An 18,636-nucleotide genomic window follows, 5' to 3' on the forward strand; every position below is an offset into this window, starting at 1 on the left:
CAGCACACAGAAGCTGTGATCTAGATGGGCCAATGCTGATTCTTGTGCTAGCAGCCAAACTTGGTAACATGTAAGAGTTTTCCAGGTAGTACTGGTTGTTGAGGCATGAAGGAGTCATAGAGAATTGCTGAGTCTTGGCACCAGGAGAAATGGGAAGAGCCCTTGGTAAATGTGTAGCCTAAAGGAGAAGCACCAGAATTGAAGGGTGCTGGGGAGAAGTTTACACATGACATCATGTAGCAGGATCAGAGTCCCTGAAGAAGGCTCAGAAGAGACTGTTGGTAAAATTGCAACCCAATCACAGCAGGAGAATGCAGCATTTTGGAGGTGCCAATACCTTGAGATAACCACCGAGAAGAGCAGGAGCTGGCCAGAGTCTCTAAGATGTGCTATATGTGCTTGGCAATTCCTTTGAAACTTAATAGTCCCAAAGGCCTGCTGTTGAGTTTCACTTGGCTTGACTTTGGTTTTGCTTTGATCTGATTGTGACAGTGCCTGGTTCTTTCCTCTTAGAGTAAGAAAATATTTAACTTTTTTTTTTATTTTACAGGAGCCCACAGTAAGAGGCTTTGGAATTTTACAGATATTTGAAATTTCAGAGAGAATTTGGATATTTTAAGGAGACTGAACTTTTAAATTGTTAAAATTTTTAAGGGCTGTGGGACCTTTAAAAGTTGGAATATTTTATATTGTGATGTTAATATTTATCAAAAGCCTTTAAGGTCCAGCCTCAAAGACCTTCTCCCATAGTTCAAAGGAGACTCTACAACCAGTGAAGGAACTAATCTGAGGAAAGAGGAATAAATCCACTCATACCATATTCTTTCTATCAATGTCTCTTTACTGTTCTGCCTCTGCTCTCTCTGTTCTCCTTGTTCTACCCTGAGTCTCTGAAGTTTCTAGGGTTTTTTTTGTTTGTTTGTTTTTAATTAATTAATTTATTTATTATGTATACAGTGTTCTGGCTGCGTGTTTGCCTGCAGGCCCGAAGAGGGCATCAGATCTCATTACAGACGGTTGTGAGCCACCATGTGGTTGCTGGGAATTGAACTCAGGACCTCTGGAAGAACAGCCAGTGCTCTTAACCGCTGAGCCATCTCTCCAGCACCCCCCCCCGTTTCTAGTTTTTTTTTTTGTTTTTTTTTTTGGTTTTTCGAGACAGGGTTTCTCTGTGTAGCTTTGCGCCTCTCCTGGAACTCACTTGGTAGCCCAGGCTGGCCTCGAACTCACAGAGATCCGCCTGGCTCTGCCTCCCGAGTGCTGGGATTAAAGGCGCGTTTCTAGTTTTTATACAAATACAATTAGCAATTCTCTGGCCAAAGCAAGGTCATAAGGCTTGAATTCTTTCAGGGTCATAAAAGGCCAATAAGAGTTTACACCAGTTAGTGACTCTCAGGCTTTGTTTATGACTCTAGGAGGAGGTAACTAGTAAAAGCCTCAGTGAACTCTTGAAGGGAACAGGGTCAAATGAGAGGAAAAGAGACCTTAAATCAATTAGGGAAATCTAAGAAGGGAAAAGGGGGAATCTGTGTGTAATACACATTCCTAAGTGTGGTAGATAATAAGCTAATCAATAAACCAAAGTGAAAGTAAGTACAAGGAGTTAAGAATTTGTTAGTGTGAGATTAGCTTGGAGCGGTACTTTCCTATCTGCTGGCAGGGTGAGCCCAGGGCATGCTTGTTTCCTGTCTCTCTAAGGCTGTGAATCAACAATTTTAGACATGTTGTAATTCTATGTCGTTGGGTGTCTGAGAATGTCTCAAATGAGATACTTTTGCCTGTACACTTAACACTGACCAAATGCCTGCCAATGAAGATAATTGCAGGAAGGCAGATCTCTACATTTCCATTGGAGAAAGGAACAAAAGACCTGTTTGTGGGAAACAGGTTTTGACTGTGTGACTGTTTTCACACAAAGCTAGGGGATATGATCATTACATCCTAAATGCAAAGGGAGATTGTGCCCAAAGATAATCAAACATTTCTAAACTGTGGAAAATAAATCCCAAATTTGTAAAAGATGGGAAAAGGCTACAGCAAGAATCTACAGCAAGAAAACAGCCAATTCATTCAAAAGGCAATAATTGCAAAATGCCTTGTGTGATGGTTTCCTCCAATAGAATTATTAATTCTAATGGGTTGACCTTATCAAATGATGGCTGTATAATTACTGTATAATCCTGCGGCCTGTAATAACTCATGATAATGGCTCCTGACAGATATTAATATGAAATCTTGGGGACAACAAAAAAGGAAAGGTTATGTTTTGACAGTGGTGTGTTTGTGTGTCAAGTTGACAAAGGGTCTATCATACTTACTAGTTTCATGTCAACTTGACACAAGCTAGAGTCATTTGGAAATGAGGAACCTTAACTGAAAAAATGGCCTCACCAGACTGACCTGTGGACAAGCCTATGTTGCATTTTCTTCATTGATAATTGAAGTAGAATGGATGGTGCCACCACTGGTGGTCCTGGGTGCTATAAGAGAGAGTAGGCTGACAAGACCTGCATTCAAGGAGATAAACAGATTAAGAAATGGAATAAAGGGAGTAGGGACCTCAGGGAAAGATCCCACCCAGCTAAGTTTCCAACTTGTGAAAAAGAATTAAAGAAAGGCTTAGAGTCAGGTGTGGTGGCACACCTTTTTTTTTTTTTTTTTTTTTAAGATTTATTTATTTATTATGTATACAGAAGAGGGTGCCAGATCTCATTACAGATGGTTGTGAGCCACCATGTGGGTGCTGGGAATTGAACTCAGGACCTCTGGAAGAGCAGTCGGTGCTCTTAACCTCTGAGCCATCTCTCCAGCCCGGTGGCACACCTTTAATCCCAGCACTCCAGAGGCAGAGGCAGGCAGATCTCTGAGTTTGAGGCCAGCTTGGTCTACAGAGAAATTTCCAGGCTATCCAGACTTAATCAGTGAAGGTAACCATGGAAAACAGAAAGCTGGTGAAGATGTAATTGAATGAGGGGGCCATGTTCCAGCCCCAGCAAGCAGCAGCACTTGGCAGCTTCAGCCATGTGGTTCTGGCTTTAGAGTTAAGGATAGAAGAAAGGAGCTATGGAATTTGCCTCCACAACTAAGGCCACTGAGGCCAGGCATGTATCAGAGGTGTCACCAAATAGAGGCCTAGAGAGGCCATTGTGTGAAGCTGTGAAGTTGAAGCCTGGGTTGCCTTGGACACCCCAAAATACTGAAGATGCCAGAGCTGGATACCTGTTGAGTAGAGCTGCTAACAGGATATAGAACCAGTCTAAGAGAAAAAAGTGTATTGCAGTCAACAAAGCTGAAAGGAGTTGGAGATCTGAAGAACACTTTGACATTAGACATGGAGATGCAGAATTTGGAGTCTGCCCAGCTGGTTTTAAGCTTTGCTTTGCTTTAGCCATTTGATACAATGTCCATTTAACAGAATAGTAGTACTAAATTCTCTTCCAAGGCATATGGCCTACCTAGTCATGGGTTCCTGGCCCAGTCCATAGTACCAGAGATAAGTTCAGTCTTTTGGCATAAGCCTTAAATCCATCCAGAAATGTTTGGTTATTCCCATAACATTCGCGGCACTATCACCAGTAAGGAGCACTTCTCTATGGCTTTTGCATCAGCTCCTGCCTCCTGGTTCTGGCCCAGTTTGAGTTCCTGTACTAACTTCCTTCAATGATGGGCTACAATGTGGAAGTGTAAGCCAAATAAATCCTTTCCGTCACAAAAAAAAAAAAAAAAAAAAAAAAAGAAGGAATGAAAGTAGGCTGAGCAAGACATGAGAGGCAAGGCAGTAAGCAGCCTTATCCTCTGCATTAATTCCTAACTGGAGTCACTGCCCTGACTTCTCTGAATGATGGACTAGACACTGTAAGCTTAAATAAACCCTGTCCTCCAAAAGTTTTATTTGGTCATAATTTTTTTTTTTTTATCACAGCAATAGAAGCCCTAAGACAGAATCCAACAACATGCATGGATCAGCTAATTCACCACCTGGGAAAGCAAATTGTGGAAGGCAGATGGCAGGAAACACCAGCTAAAAGAGCCAAAGGAGGATTTGGTGAGGGATCTCAAAGGTTAGCCATCTAAGAGAGTATAAAGTTCCTGGATACAGGAGCTAGTCAGCAAAGCCAAGATGGGCAATGTGCCTTGAGATGCTACAGAGTGTGAATTAGGCCAGTAAAAAAAGGAGGGGAGTTGGAACCTGTCACTTCCCCCAGTGCCAATGGTCTTGCCTATAACTAATGTGTAGAAATTTCCCTTCTGAGAAAGGTTTTCAGGTGCAGCCTGTTAAGAGGGTAGGGCACCCACACCTCTGTAAACCCCTCACCTATGCTCTGTAAGGGAGCAAAGAAACTTGTTTGTTTCCCAGAATAAACTTTGGTGGAATCGTGCCTTGGTTTATCATTGGGACCTTTGGAGGAGGGGTAGATGCTGCTTATATCTCCCATAGGAAGGGATTTTAGCAATAACATTATGTCCCAGAAAATTCACAGATTATGAGCTCTCCCCTGGGTTAGTTTCCCACTGGGTTCCAGAACTCCCAAACTCTGAAGTTCCTGGGCATGCAAGTGAAATATGGCATGGAAACCAATGAGATAGAGAAGACTCTTTGTGGGTAACAAGATATTTATTGAGTATTGGGCACAGGAGAGGAGGTGGGATGGTTAGTAGTTTAAAAAAAAAAGACCTTTTCTGGCACTTCAGATCCAGGCCCTTGAGGCTTCAGGGAGGATCAAGGTCTAAGAACACTCAACAGGTGACACGCTCTTCTCCACAGTGCTCCCTTCATGAGTGACCTGGCAGCTGTATCTGCTGTGAGGTGTCCACTGGTGAGATGTCAGTGTCAGGTAGCTGCTGACCATGTACTTGTTGTTAGTCTGTTTGGAGGGTTGGGTTGTCTCTACACCCTGTGTGACAGGGATTCCATCTACTTTCCAGTTCACCACCAAAGTACCTGGGTAGAATTCACTCACCAGACACACTAGTGTGACCTTGTTGAGCTGGAGATCCTTCAGGGAAGGCAGAAACAGAGTGACCAAGGGGTCAGACTTGGGCTGACCTGTGCAGATAGAGAAGGGGAGGAGAATTGTCACAGGAGAGCCCAAGTGACAGAGAAGCACCCTCTCTCATCAGACCCTGAGATGAGAAGATCCTGCTTCCTTCTTCTTCTCTATCCACTCAAGTCCCCTAGAGAACAGACATCCTTGTGGGGGGGGGGGCATTCCTCAATCCCACATTACTCCAGAGTGTTCTTGAGTAGGATCAGCAGGAAATATTAGATAGAAGGATAGAGGGGAGAGATACAGATAGAAAATACAGGAGAGACTTGGGAGGGCCTGGATCCTAATTCACCGGGCCTCGACTGTCTCTGCCCCAGAGTATTTATAGGAATGCCAAGAAGTGGAACAAAGACCTCCCCCCAGCATAGCCAAGTGCAGACCATCTCAGATACCTGCACTCAGGTCCATGGTCTAATCATCCTCTCCATGTAGACATGCTGGGTAAAGCCACTAGGAAACCTGAAAATGGGCTCCCATAGGTCCCCCTTTCTTAATGTATAAAAAATAACTCCCCATTAAGAGCTTACAGCAATCTTCATAGCTGTCACACCTTCCAGTATAGGAGTACAGGATGATAAAGATGGCATTTCTTTTTTGGACTGGGTCTAAGGTGACTACATCAGTCTTAGCTTCATCCAGCCCTTTCTAAACCAGAAAACTATTGATGCAACTGCAAACTTTAAAACTCCCTTAGCTTCATCATTAACATTAACAGGTTAACATAATTCTAACATAAATATTGCTATACATAGTTACAATTCTCTCAATCTTACAACTTGAACTCTTAATAGAACCATTTGAATTTCTTGCTAATAGAACAGAGGATAAACTTCTGATGTTTTCACATCAAACTTAAATACTTCCTTACTTCACCAAACCATGGTGTGTCAATGTCAATAGGTTAACATAATACATGACCATTACTATACACCATTACAATGCCTACAAACATATATTCAACCTTAATTCACTCATAACTCCCCCTTTTCTTTATAACTTTTTTAAACAAAATCTTGATTCTAGTTAGAAAAAAAAACCAAATTTCTCCATTTAGATAACATAATGACATAAATATTATTATACACAATTATAATTCCTACAAATCTATATTTGAAAGCAATATTCTCAATCTAACCATTAACACTTTAAAACCTTTAGCAAAACATCCAAAAGCAGTTTCTTAATAAAACTCTTTATACTTTAAAGCAATCTCTTAGTATATACATTTGCATTTCTTACTAACAAAACATAACATTAATCCACTTAAATAACAATGAAATATTTTTTAAATTAAATAGACTAAGGAATATTAACTCTCCCTTTTCTTTATAAATTTTTTTAAACAAAATCTCAAACCTAGTTAGAAGAAAACCCAAACTTCTCCATTTAAACAGTTCCATTTGTAACATAAAACTAATTCTGTAAGCAGTTCCATTTATATATAAACAGTTTCATAAAACAGTTTCAGATCAATTTATAGTCTGCCTCCTGGAAGATCTTCCAAAAAGCTGTCCTTAAGCCAGCAAACATCAAGGAAAAAAAAATTCAAGACACAGAGTAAAATCCATCTCTTGTTCCCCAGACCTCCCTGACTAAAACGTAAGTCTGGAGAGCAAGGCTCCTGACCCCACAGGCAAAAGTGTCATCTGTGGCATTCAAGGTGTGCCAGGGAAGAGATAAAAAAAAAAAACCCGAAAACACAATTGCCAAGTGCTGGCACTTGCTGACTCCAGAATGCTGTTGGGTCCCTGTTCTAAGTGTGGAAAAAGGCCATGGGCTAGCAAGTGCCCTGCCAGGCCATCGGTAGCCTTGTTGAAAGTGCCACCTAGAAAGACAACCAGTCAGCTCACTGCCCCCCAGGTGCCAAGACATATGCAAACGTCAAGCTAAGACCTCCAGCAGACCTAGGCTTGGCTATAGGCATGAGGGAACCCAGAACACAGCAGGGAAGCAATCCATTTCTTTCCTTCTGGACACCAGAGCCACTGACTTGGTCCTGGGAATTTTGGGATGTCACCTCTCCTCATTTCCCTATTGTCGGGGTAGGGAGGACAGCCTTACGCACCTCATCAGATTAACTGCACTTTCAGGGTTACTTAATGGGAAAAGATTTCCAGCTAAGATAGGAGCTTCCATGTGCCTCACTCCAGACCTACCCGCCTGTGTTTCTCACGTGCACATAGACAGGGCCCTGATCTTTGCCTTGTCCCTAATTCCAAGGGAATAAGTTCTCATGCACCACAAGCTTTTCTCTTCCCCATTCCCTGTTCTAACTCACTGTTCAGCTAATGGTACAGGATCACTACAGAACCGGAGTCCAGAGATCACCAAGTAAGAAACTGTAACAGCTAAAGATATTTACACCCCCAGACCCAAAAGTGTCTGGGGTTACAAAAACAGACTTTAATCTGGGCCCTACAAAAACAGACTTTAATATAAACATCTGTTACTGTGAAATGCTTTTAACAGTTGATCACCTGTCTCCTGGATGCCAAACTAGTAAAGGAAACAGGTGCCTTAAAATAATCTGTCTCTGATAAAGCTTAATATGTTCCAATCTCTCTGTCTCTCCCATTAACACTAACCAATATAAGCAGAGTACTAAACACCACATATGGTCACTAATCTTCTCATGGCTGCTTCTTAAGATGTTCAAAACTTTTCCCAAGCTCCAGAAATGAGCTTAAATCCATCTGGACAGGTCAGACCTACTTCAGGCTTTTCCTGTCTCACCAGCATCCTGTCAGATACAAAAACAGCCAGAGTGCCATGCCAAGCCAAGAAAGATGCACAGCTCCAGGATGGAAAGCCCATCATCCAACAACACCTGTCTACCTCAGAAGACCCCCTTTCCCTATTCTCCCCAAGAGCAAACTGATGCCCTCCAAGTCAGCTGGAAGCAGTTTTTTCTGGAAGAAATGACGCCCCTCTTCCTATTTACTTGCTTTTTTTATAATAAGCAAAAGTCTGGAATGTAAAGATTCTGTATATGTGCAGCTCGGGGTCTTATCTGGTGCCTTATTACGTCATCAGCAGGCGACTGCGTCCCAGCCTAAAAGCCAGATGTGCATCCCCACGCTCTCTCTCTGCATCTCTCTCTCTCTGCATCTCTCTCTCTGCATCTCTCTGGCTCTCTCTGGCTCTCTCTGGCTCTCTCTCTCTCTCTCTCTCTCTCTCTCTCTCTCTCTCTCTCTCTCTCTCCTTCTCCTAATATAAAGCTCTAAAGGTACCACCGGGTTCAGTCATGACTGTGACCTTTCCACGCAGTAACCAGTGCCACCACTATCACAGCGCCAGCCACAATCCCTTTCACTAATCACAGGTGATTTTCCTCTAGAGGTCCAGATTGATCTAATTTTATCCTTACAGAAAGAGAAACTGAAAAAGTATGTTCTGAAAGGCTTTTTAGTTTCTTAGAGAGAGAACTCTCCAAGGAGCTGACACTTTGTCCACAGTGGTTGGTTACCTGACCACAGAACCCTGCACTGGCTGTGTTCCTGGGGCTCCATCCCCCAGACTATGATGATAGTGACCCCATGACCACTTCAGAAGCTCTGGTGACTCCTGATTTCACTTGGCATCATTTGCTCCCTCATCCCTCTCTAAGCCTGAGGACATATGAGGAAGATGGACAAGCGAAACAGCCAGCCAAGTTAGCCAGCAGGCCTCGAGCCTGAGAGAGCCCAGGAACAAGAGTCTATATTTTTCCCAGTAATCATCCTGGGAGGACCAGGTTCTAGTTACCTTGTCACTCTGAGCCTTTTGTGTGCCCCCATGACCTTGTGGGCCAGCAGAAGATCGGAGTACTGCAGCCTAGACTGAGCCAGATCCCTCTCTTGGCCTCGGTAGTTTTCCACATGGAGTATCTAAGCTCTGATGGCTGGGTTCATGGCACCAGCCATATATGTGGCCCTACTATGTGGCCATCTCAGTGTAGATGGACATCTGGGCCTCAGTTCAGACGCTGGAGTCTAGTGGTCTTTAAGGCCTGAAAATCTCAGTCTTTGAGCCCCATTGGGCATCTGCCTCAGAAGAGTAGATGACACTATTGGGGTCCTTCCTGTGGTTTACCCTAAGACTACCGCCTCTCCCTCACCCACAGAAAACAGCACATGTCAGACTGTAAGGCTAGGGAAGGCAAACGGGAAGAACTCTCTAGAGGGAAAACAGACTTTTCTGAAACAGTTGAATGAGATCATGAGAGCCACTTACCCAGGACTGTGAGCTGGGTCCCTCTACCAAAGACATGCCATGACTGGTGCTCAGACGGAAACCCATGGGGCCAGCACCTGGGGCCTGTTGCCCGTGGGATGGTCTGGAACAGGAACCTGTTGGGTGAGACAGGCACAGGACTACAGTAAATGAACTATTTCCTTGGTAGAAATTAGATAGACGGCCAGTATCCCATCTGCCTCTTCCATCTCTGAATTTTTCAGTGTTGATAGCAACACCAGGCCCAGAAGATTCTCAAAAAATTCCTGTATGGTGTATGGTGTATCTTCTCTGGTGGGTGTGGTGGAACCAGGAAGTTCTGTGTGTGTGTGTGTGTGTGTGTGTGTGTGTGTGTGTGTGTGTGTGTGTGTATGTGTACATGCACACGTGTGTCTTTTTACAGTGTCTGAGTCTCTTCCATACCAGCTCCTCATGATCTATCCAAACCAGCTTCCTCCCAGGACCCAAGCACGCTATATTGTGGGGATTCCAATGCTTTCATTTCCATCATGAGGCCTTCTCTGATCTTTCAGGCTACTTTTTTTTTTTAAGATTTATTTGTTATATATACAGTGTTCTGTCACCAGTAGAGGGCGCCAGATCTCATTACAAGTGGTTGTGAGCCACCATGTGGTTGCCGGGAATTGAACTCAGGACCTCTGGAAGAACAGTCAGTGCTCTTAACCTCTGAGCCATATCTCCAGCCCTCAGGCTACTTTTTTATTGATTCATGTGTGCAACCATCTGTGCTGGCTAGTCTAATGTCAATTTGACACACAAACTAGAATTATCTGAAAGGAGGGAACCTCAGTTAAGAAAATGCCTCCGTAAGATCCAGCTGTAAGGCATTTTCTTAAGTAGTGATTGATGTGGGAGGGCCCAACCCATCGTGGGCGTTGCCATCCCTTGGTTGGTGATCCTAGGTTCTATAAGAAAGCAGGCTGAGAAAGCCATGGGGATCAAGCCAGTTAACCCTTCCACAGCTTCTGCATCAGCTCCTGCCTCCAGGATCCTGCCCTGTTTGAGTTCCTGTCCTGACTTCCTTCAATTATGAACAGCAGTGTAGAAATGTAAGCCAAATAAACCCCTTTCTCCCTGTGCTAGCTTGAAAGAAAATGGCCCCCAAAGGGAATGGCACTAATGGGAGGTGTGGCCTTGTTGAAGTAGGTGTGGTATTATTGGAGGAGGTGTGACACTATGGAGGTAGACTTTGAGGTCTCACGTATTCTCGAGCCTTGCCAACATAGGAACTCGACTACTTCTCCAGTACTATGTCTGCCACCATGTTGCACCATGATAATAATATACTAAATCTCTAAAAATATAAGCCATCCCAATTAAATGTTTTTCCTTTATAAGAGATGCTGTGGTCATGGTGTCTCTTCACAGAAATAGAAACCCTAAAACAGAAGTTGGTACCAGGGACTGGGGTATTGTTGTGATAGGCCTGACCATGCTTTTGTTTGAAGAAATATGGACCTTGGGACTGTGGATTAGAAAAGCAGTTGAATGTTTTAAGTGCTGCTTAATGGGCCATCCTAGTAGAAACATGGAAGACCGTGGTGCTGATCATGATTTGAACTGTAGGCGCCTGGATCAAGAGGTTTCAGAGGAGAAGAATGTTAGTTTGTGGCCTAGAGATCATTCTTGTGATATTTTGGTGAAGAAAGTGGCTGCTTTTTGCCCTTGTCTGAAAAGTCTGCTTAAAGCTAAAGTGAAGAGTTTTGGATTAATTCCTTTGGCAGAGGAAATCTCAAAACAGCCTAGTATAGACTCTAGAATATGGTTATTAGTGTTAACTCTGGTGAAGATTTATAATGAAAAGGAGCAAACTGAGCAAATAAAAATACAAAATGTACAGATTGAGCAAAGGGGCACCAGGAAATGGAATGCAGCTAAGTCCTGTGTTCAAGGAGATAAACAGATTAAGAAATGGAATAAAGGGAGTGGTGATCTCAGGGCAAGATCCCACTCAGCTAAGTTTCCAAGTTGTAAAAGAAATTAAAGAAAAAAAAGCTTAGAGCCAGGTGTGGTGGTGCATGCCTTTAATCCCAGCACTCAGAAGGTAGTGGCTGACAGATCTCTGAGTTTGGGGCCAGCCTGGTCTACAGATCCAGTTTCAGGACAGCCAAGCTTAGGCAGTGAAGGAAACCATGGAAAACAGAAAGCTAGTGAAGATGTAATTGAAGGGGGGGCCATGTTCCAGCCCCAGCAAGCAGCAGAATTTGGCAGCTTCAGTCATGTGGTTCTGGCTTTAGAGCCAAGGATAGAAAAAAGGCATGATGGAATATTCCTCCACAACTAAGGAAAGCCACTGAGGTCAGGCATGTGTCAGGGGTGTCCCTGCATGGAGGCCTAAAGAGGCCATTATGTGAAGCTGTGAAGGTAAAGCATAGATTGCCTTGGAGAACCTAAAATGATGGCGATGCCAGCCATGGGATCCCTGCTGAGGAAAGCTGCTAACAGGAGTGAACCAGCCCTGAGAGAAGTGTGCTGCAGTCAACAAAGCTAAAAGGAGTTGGAGATCTGAAGAGTGTTTTGACATCAGACATGGAGATGCAGAGTTTGGAGTTTTGCCCAGCTGGTTTTCATTCTTGCTTTAGTCCAGTATTTCCTCACTGTGCTCCCTTCCCTATGTTTTGGAATGGTAATGTATATCCTGTGCCATTATGTGTTGGAAATATGTGATCTGCTTTTTGGGTTTAATTTCACAGGGGATTACAGTTAAGGGATTGCATGAATTTCAGGAGAGACTTTGAACTTTAGACTTTTAAATAAATTTGAGACTGTTATAGACTATGGGGACTTTTGAAGTTGAACCGAATGCATTTTTGCATTATGATATAGCTACAAGCCTTTGGGGGCCAGGAAGTGGAATGTGGTGGTTTGAAAGAAAATGGCCCCCAAAGGGAGTGGCACTATAGGAGGTGTGGCCTTGTCGGAGTAGGTGTGTCTTGTTGGAGTGGGTGTGTCTTGTTGGAGTGGGTGTGTCTTGTTGGAGTAGGTGTGGTCTTGTTGGAGTAGGTGTGTCTTGTTGGAGTAGGTGTGGCCTTGTTGGAGTAGGTGTAGCCTTGTTGGAGGAAGTGTGTTACTATGCTCAGCCACTCCCAGTGAAACAAACCACTTCCTGTTGCCTGCAAGCCAAGTTGTAGGACACTTAGCTACTTCTCCAGCACTATGTCTGCCTGCACATTGCTATTTCCCACCATGATGATAATGTACTAAACCTCTGTAAAATGTAAGCCATCCCAATTAAATGTTTTTCCTTTATAAGAGTTACTGTGTGGTGATATATTGTGTACCAAATAAAGCTTGCCTGAGGATCAGAGGACAGAGTCAGCCACTAGATTAAACATAGAGGCCAGGCAGAGGTGGCACACACTTTTAATCCTAGTACTTGGGAGGCAGAGATCCATCTGGATCTCTGTGAGTTCAAAGCCACCCTGGACTACATGAGATTGATTCAGTCTAGGAGAAAAACAGAGCCAGACAGTGGTGGCACACACCTTTAATCCCAGCACTTGGGAGTCACATGCCTTTAATCCCAGCACTTAAGATCTCATGCCTGTTATGATATATGCACTGGGGACCCTGGCTGGCCAGGGTATCCCACATGTGCAGGGAAACATGCTGGCATGCTGGGCAGATGCAGTGGTGGGCAGTGGGCAAGACACACCATGCAGCAGCAGTGGCTGGCGGTGGACATTCATTCACAACCCAGGTGCTGCATCCTCACCGAAAGAGTTTATTATAATATAGAGATAAAGAGACAGAAAGACAGAAAGGAGAGGGAGGAAGAGAAGAGAGGAAAAGCAGAGGTGTGCGCACCTCATGGCAGGGAAGAAAGAGAGCAGAAGAGAGAGAGGAAGGGGAGGGGTTTTTCCTTAAAATGAGGCTTTTATGTCAGGATGCATTCAAGGGGCAGGTCAGAATATTAACAATGCCTTTGCTACCAGTATTTGGGAAGCACACACGCCATTAATCCCAGCACTAGGAAAGAAGTGAAATGACTGAGCAGAGAAAGGCATATAAGATGCAAGGAGACAGGAACTAGAGGCCTTTTAGGCTGAGGACTTAGAGGCTTTCAGTCAGAGGATTCATGGAGATAAGGATCACCTTCCATTAGGCCTGAGGATTCAGCAGTGGTGAGAAGTCTCTCTAGTGGCTTGTCCCTTTGTATCTCTGATCTTTCAGCATCCACCCCAATATCTGGCTCCGGGTTTTTATTATAAGACCATTTCGATTCCTGCAACATTACCATGCAGCATGGGTGAGGGAGAGATGCCCCCCCTTACCCCTCGACACCTACAGCAGATGAGGGAGCTGGCCCTCCCCCTTACCAGCTGCAACATTCAAGAAAGCAGGCCCTGCTCCTCACCTAGGCAGCACAGTAGAGATGGCCCTGTTGGTGGGGATACAAGTGAGTCGGCCCTGAAAATGTGAGTGGGAATGCTGGCCATGCCTCCCTCATCTGCCATGAGGTAATGAGGGTGAGGGAAAGATGACCTCCCCTCCTTGCCCCTGCTGCCTGCCACAGGTGAGGGAGCTGAGCTTCCCCCTTACCAGCTGCAGCACTGGGAAAGGCAGACCCTTTACCTTGCCTGGGCAGCACAGTAGAGCTGACCCTATTGACAGGGGTGTGTGTGAGCTTGGGATATCTGGCCTCACCCCTCATTTCCCATATGGTGGGGGAGGGGGGAACACCCTCACCACCTGTGGCAGTTGGAAGGGCTGGCCCTAAGGTCATAAGAGCAGGAGAGATGTCCCTGTCCCTCACCAAATGCAGCACTCAGGAGAATGGCCCCTGCAAGCTGATCAACCCTGAAACTACCCAGGCCCAGAACCAGGGTTATGAGTTGGCCCACCATAACATCCTCCCCATATATGATCTGCTGGAGCACAAGAAGGGACACGTCTTGCAGATCCAAAGCTGTAGGATCTCCATGGCACAGAGCAGCAACAACAGGATATCCAAGTGAGGGCCCAGTATGGATGGTGTAGCAGAATCAGAGGCCTCAAACCAGACCAATGACTCTTTGCAATGAACACTTGCAAGTAAAGATATATAGACAAAAAGGTTTACTGTGTGACTCACTGGGTCACACTACAGCTTCCATAACAAGATTTTTCCATTTACACCATCTCTACCTGTTCTATCCAATGGCATTAAGACATACTCATACTGTTGTGGGCCCTTCCCCCACCATACAGCTTTTCTGTACTCATTGGGCAATAACTTCTCATTCCTCCACACCTGCCCCTTGTCACATTGACTCTGCCCTCTCTATGAATCTGCACATGAGAGGCACTCTATGACAGTGTTGGTCCTTTGGGGTCAGGCCTACTTCACTGAACATAATGTCTTCAAGTTTCTTCCATATTGTAGAAGATTCCTGAATTTTATTCTTTGTTAACTAATACAAAATAGATTTCAAAATAAATAACAATTGCAACCTACTATCACCTACTAAAAGTTATTCAAAATTTGTTTCTCAGAAACAAAGTAATTTTTACAGCATGGCTAGGAGATATTTACATGACCAGCAGTTGTGCTGGTTAGTATCATATCAACTTGGCTCAAGCTACAGTCATTGGAGAGGAGGGAGCCTCAACTGAGAAAATGTCTCCATAAGATCTGGCTGTTGGGCATTTTCTTAATAAGTGATTGATGTAGGAAGACCCAGCCCATTGTGGGTGGGGTCAGCCCTGAGGAAGTGGTCCTGGGTTCTATAAGAAAGAAGGCTGAGCAAGCCATGGAGAGCATGTCAGTAAGTAGCATTTCTCTGTGGCCTCTGCATCAGCTCCTGGCTCCAGTTTCCCACCCTGTTGGAGTTCCTGTCCTGATTTCTTTTGATGATGAATTGTGATGTGAAAGCATAAGCTGAATAAACACTTTCCTCCCCAAGTTGCTTTGGTCATTGTATTTATCACAGAGATGTTTACCAGATTCTTAAGAAATGGTCATTTTTGTGCTATTGTGCCATATATGAATTTCAAGATGTTTTTCTGTTTGTTTGTTTGTTTGTTTGTTTGTTTGTTGAAACAGGGTCTCACAATGTACCCCTATTTAGTGATATGGGAATCACTAAATAGACCAGGCTGGCCTCAAACTCAGAGATTGCCTGCCTCTGCCTCCCAAGTGCTGGGATAAAAGGTGTGCACCACCACACCTAGTCCTATACTTTCCTATTTACCGTGAGAAAAAAGGTGATTGAATCTTGATAGGGGTTACATTGAGCCTAGTCACTCTGGATAGTATGAACATTCATGACTTACTTTCTGGCAAAGGTGCCATAACAATCCAAGGTGAAAATCACCACTCAAGAAATGGCTCAGACAAAGGGACAGACACTTCCCTGCCTCATACCGCACACGAACTGATCAGAGGTCTCAGAATAAGAGCTACAACTGAAATGGTGGTGGTTAAATGAAAATGATTATGAAACCTAGTTTACAAAAGAAAGTCTTAGGACTCTTCCCCAGGGCTGCATGTCATCTACCTTGAACATAACCTGGAAAGGAAAATGCCAGTAAATCTGGAGTAGAGGGATGCCATGTCCAATTGAGGTCAGTTATCACCCTGAAACCGAAAGTTAAGTGAACAATTGCACTTGGAAGCTGAGATCCCTAAGGCCTCTTTTCTCTTTTAGTGCCCCAAATACTAGAAGCTAGTTTTTATCTTCCAGGAAAGAGGCAGTAAGAGCCAGTTCAAGGAGAAATATCTAATGATGCTGATGCATCTTGCCAAATTACCCAGCCAAGATCACACTGTAGTGAGGACCACAGTCTACGGTCACCAGTGTTCTTACCGTGTCTTCTGCACAATGTCCCATTCTCAAATAAAAGCAGACAGCTAAACACCGTCACACACCAGAGGAGGCTTCCAATAGGAAAGAGTAGTTTTTCACATCAGCATTCAGTTTTTAAACACAAGGACTATAGATTGGTGTGCCTTCTTGTGTCATTTGGTAGCTTGTGTTTTTTTTTTTTGTTGTTGTTGTTGTTGTTGTTGTTGTTTTTCGAGACAGGGTTTCTCTGTGTAGCTTTGCGCCTTTCCTGGAACTCACTTGGTAGCCCAGGCTGGCCTCGAACTCACAGAGATCCGCCTGGCTCTGCCTCCCGAGTGCTGGGATTAAAGGCGTGCGCCACCACCGCCCGGCTGTAGCTTGTGTTTTTAATTAGTTATGACAAAGTACTTCTGATGCACACCTTAGACTATAGCACCTATTAAGATGCCCTCCACCCTGTCACAAGTAATGATTTCCTTACCTGAAATTCTTAAATACTTCAGACTGGGGGGGGGTGTTGCACATATCTGATCTGATCAAAAATGTATTTATATTTGACATACACATACAATAGTCTGGTAGTATTTTCATACAACATTCCCAGTGTGCCCACATTTTGACTACGAGGCCCAAATATGCAGTTCTCCATGTACAGGGTCATGTTTGCATGTAAAGCTTAGGAGTTTGGAACATTTCAGATTAGATATGCTTAACCTATATGAACAATAATTTATAATTTTGCTTTTCTTTCTTCCATTTTCTTGATCATTTCTAATGTTTGTTCATTATGATTTAATAGAAATTTTTAATGTTTCATTAATTTTTTCTTTAGCTATAGTTATAAAAAGTGGGATCCTGCTCAGTAATAAAAGAACAAAATATTCATAAAACAAGTTGGATAAATTGCAAAAGTGTGATATTGAACTATAGAGATCAAAGGTTATATGCACTCAGATTCCTAATCTTTAAAAAGAGAAAATGACTAGTGGTTCCTCCACCCACCTGATGAGCATCCAGTGAATCAGGCTGAATGAAGAATACACAGCAGTGCTTCCCTGTGCAGAGCACAGCTGTGGTGCAGCTCAGGCCAGATCATCTTATTTTCTGAGACAGGGTCTTGTCCTGAACCTGGAGCCCACTGATTCAGCTAGACTAGCTGGCCAGTGAGCCCCAGGGGTCCCCCAAACTTCCCTGTGCTAGAATTAGCAGCATGACCTACCACCTCCCACTGTTTGCATGCACACTGAGAGTGTGAACTCAGGTCCTCATGTCTGAGTCATCTCCATGCCCCCAGTTTCCACTCCCCCCACCCCAAGACACTTCCATAACATTTAATGGATGTTTTGATAATTATCTAAGAATAAATTTCTAGAACTGCAACTACTTGACAAGACAAACACACAGTTAATTCTAAATGAATTAAGACAGTGGTACACTAAAATGACCTGGGGTCATAGTCTTAATTCCAGTTACTCCAGAGGTTTAGGAAGGAGGATGGCAAGTTCAAATCCTGCCTAGGCTACAGACAATATGCCTGGGAAACCTAGCAAGACTTTTTCTCAAAATTAAAAAAAAGTGGGGGTGGGGGGAGATGGGCTAAGGATGTGGCTCACTGGTAGAAAACTGGCCTAGCATAGCAAGGTTTAAACTGAGTTTAGACTATCATTTGCACAAAGCCCTCCTCTCAGGTGGATCCTTCCTTCTCGTACCTCTGGCCTTAACTGCCACCTTCCTAGTCACTCACTCCAGCCTCCAGTCCATGGGCACACTCATACATCCCCCACAAGCAAGTCCCTTACCTGCCTGGCAGGGTCCACAGTCTAGGCCTGCTGCTTCCTGCTGAAGCTCCAGGGCCCATGGCTCTGCTCCTTCCTGCTGAGCCTGGGGGAAGTACATGCTGGACACCATCTACTAGGCCCAACAGCAGCAACAGAAGGAGAACTTTGCACTGCCTGGGGATGGTGCCCAGTGCCTGTCTTGTTCTGACCTTCATTGTCCCTTAAGTTCAAAGTCAACTCCGGCCCCTCTTGCAGTGTAGGTTTCCTGGCAAAAGGCTTGCTCCTCCTCTGATGGCCAGAAGCTATTCCCGTGCAAATGGATGTGTGTAGCCAAGCCCCAGGTTGGCTCTGGTTCCCACCAGCAGCAGGCACCCTCTAATGCCCACAGTCCTCATCTGTCTCTCCCAGAGGGACATCTGCAAACTACCCTGTTGTGGTTGGAATGTATGCTCACACCTGCTAACCCGTCCCTGGAGCTCTGGGTGGCTCTGCCTGACTGATATCCAGGTCCCCAAGGGCACCCTGGGTCTGTGGAGCAGGTCCCCAGGGCTTAGAGGGGCCACAGAGAGCAGCTGAACACCTGCCCAATGGAACAAGACTCTCTAAAGGCTTAATGCCAGGGATGTGGGGTGAGGTTGTAGCTAATGCCAGGGATGTAGGGTGAGGTTTTAGCTAATGCAGGGATGTGACGTGGAGTTGTAGCTAATGCAGGAATGTGGAGTGGAGTTGTAGCTAATGCAGGGGTATGGGGTGAGGTTGTAACTAATGCAGGGATGTGGGGTGGAGTTGTAGCTAATGCAGGGATGTGAG

The 18,636-nt window shown here is 44.5% G+C and overlaps 1 protein-coding gene across 1 annotated transcript; it reads right to left on the reverse strand.

The window, feature by feature from the left end:
- Positions 1–4,727: 4,727 nt before the first annotated feature.
- On the reverse strand, positions 4,728–18,041 carry Igll5 (immunoglobulin lambda like polypeptide 5). The gene is made up of 3 exons (XM_052739725.1): positions 17,848–18,041; positions 9,261–9,376; positions 4,728–5,047 (listed from the first exon to the last, which is right to left on the reverse strand). The coding sequence occupies exons 1-3, from the start codon at positions 18,039–18,041 to the stop codon at positions 4,728–4,730; spliced, it is 630 nt and encodes a 209-aa protein (XP_052595685.1).
- Positions 18,042–18,636: the final 595 nt, after the last annotated feature.

Source organism: Peromyscus californicus, unplaced genomic scaffold (assembly GCF_007827085.1).
Source record: "Peromyscus californicus insignis strain IS unplaced genomic scaffold, ASM782708v3 Scaffold_16__1_contigs__length_79575227, whole genome shotgun sequence".
In the NCBI taxonomy this organism is placed as follows: Eukaryota; Metazoa; Chordata; class Mammalia; order Rodentia; family Cricetidae; genus Peromyscus; species Peromyscus californicus.

Coding starts and splice junctions, on each gene's coding strand:
- Igll5 (XM_052739725.1), bottom strand. CDS start 18,041: ATGAAGGTCAGAACAAGACAGGCACTGGGCACCATCCCCAGGCAGTGC. Junction 9,377..17,847: donor CTGTGGACCCTGCCAGGCAG/GTAAGGGACTTG, acceptor CTCACCCAACAG/GTTCCTGTTCCAGACCATCC. Junction 5,048..9,260: donor GACCCAGCTCACAGTCCTGG/GTAAGTGGCTCT, acceptor CTATCTGCACAG/GTCAGCCCAAGTCTGACCCC.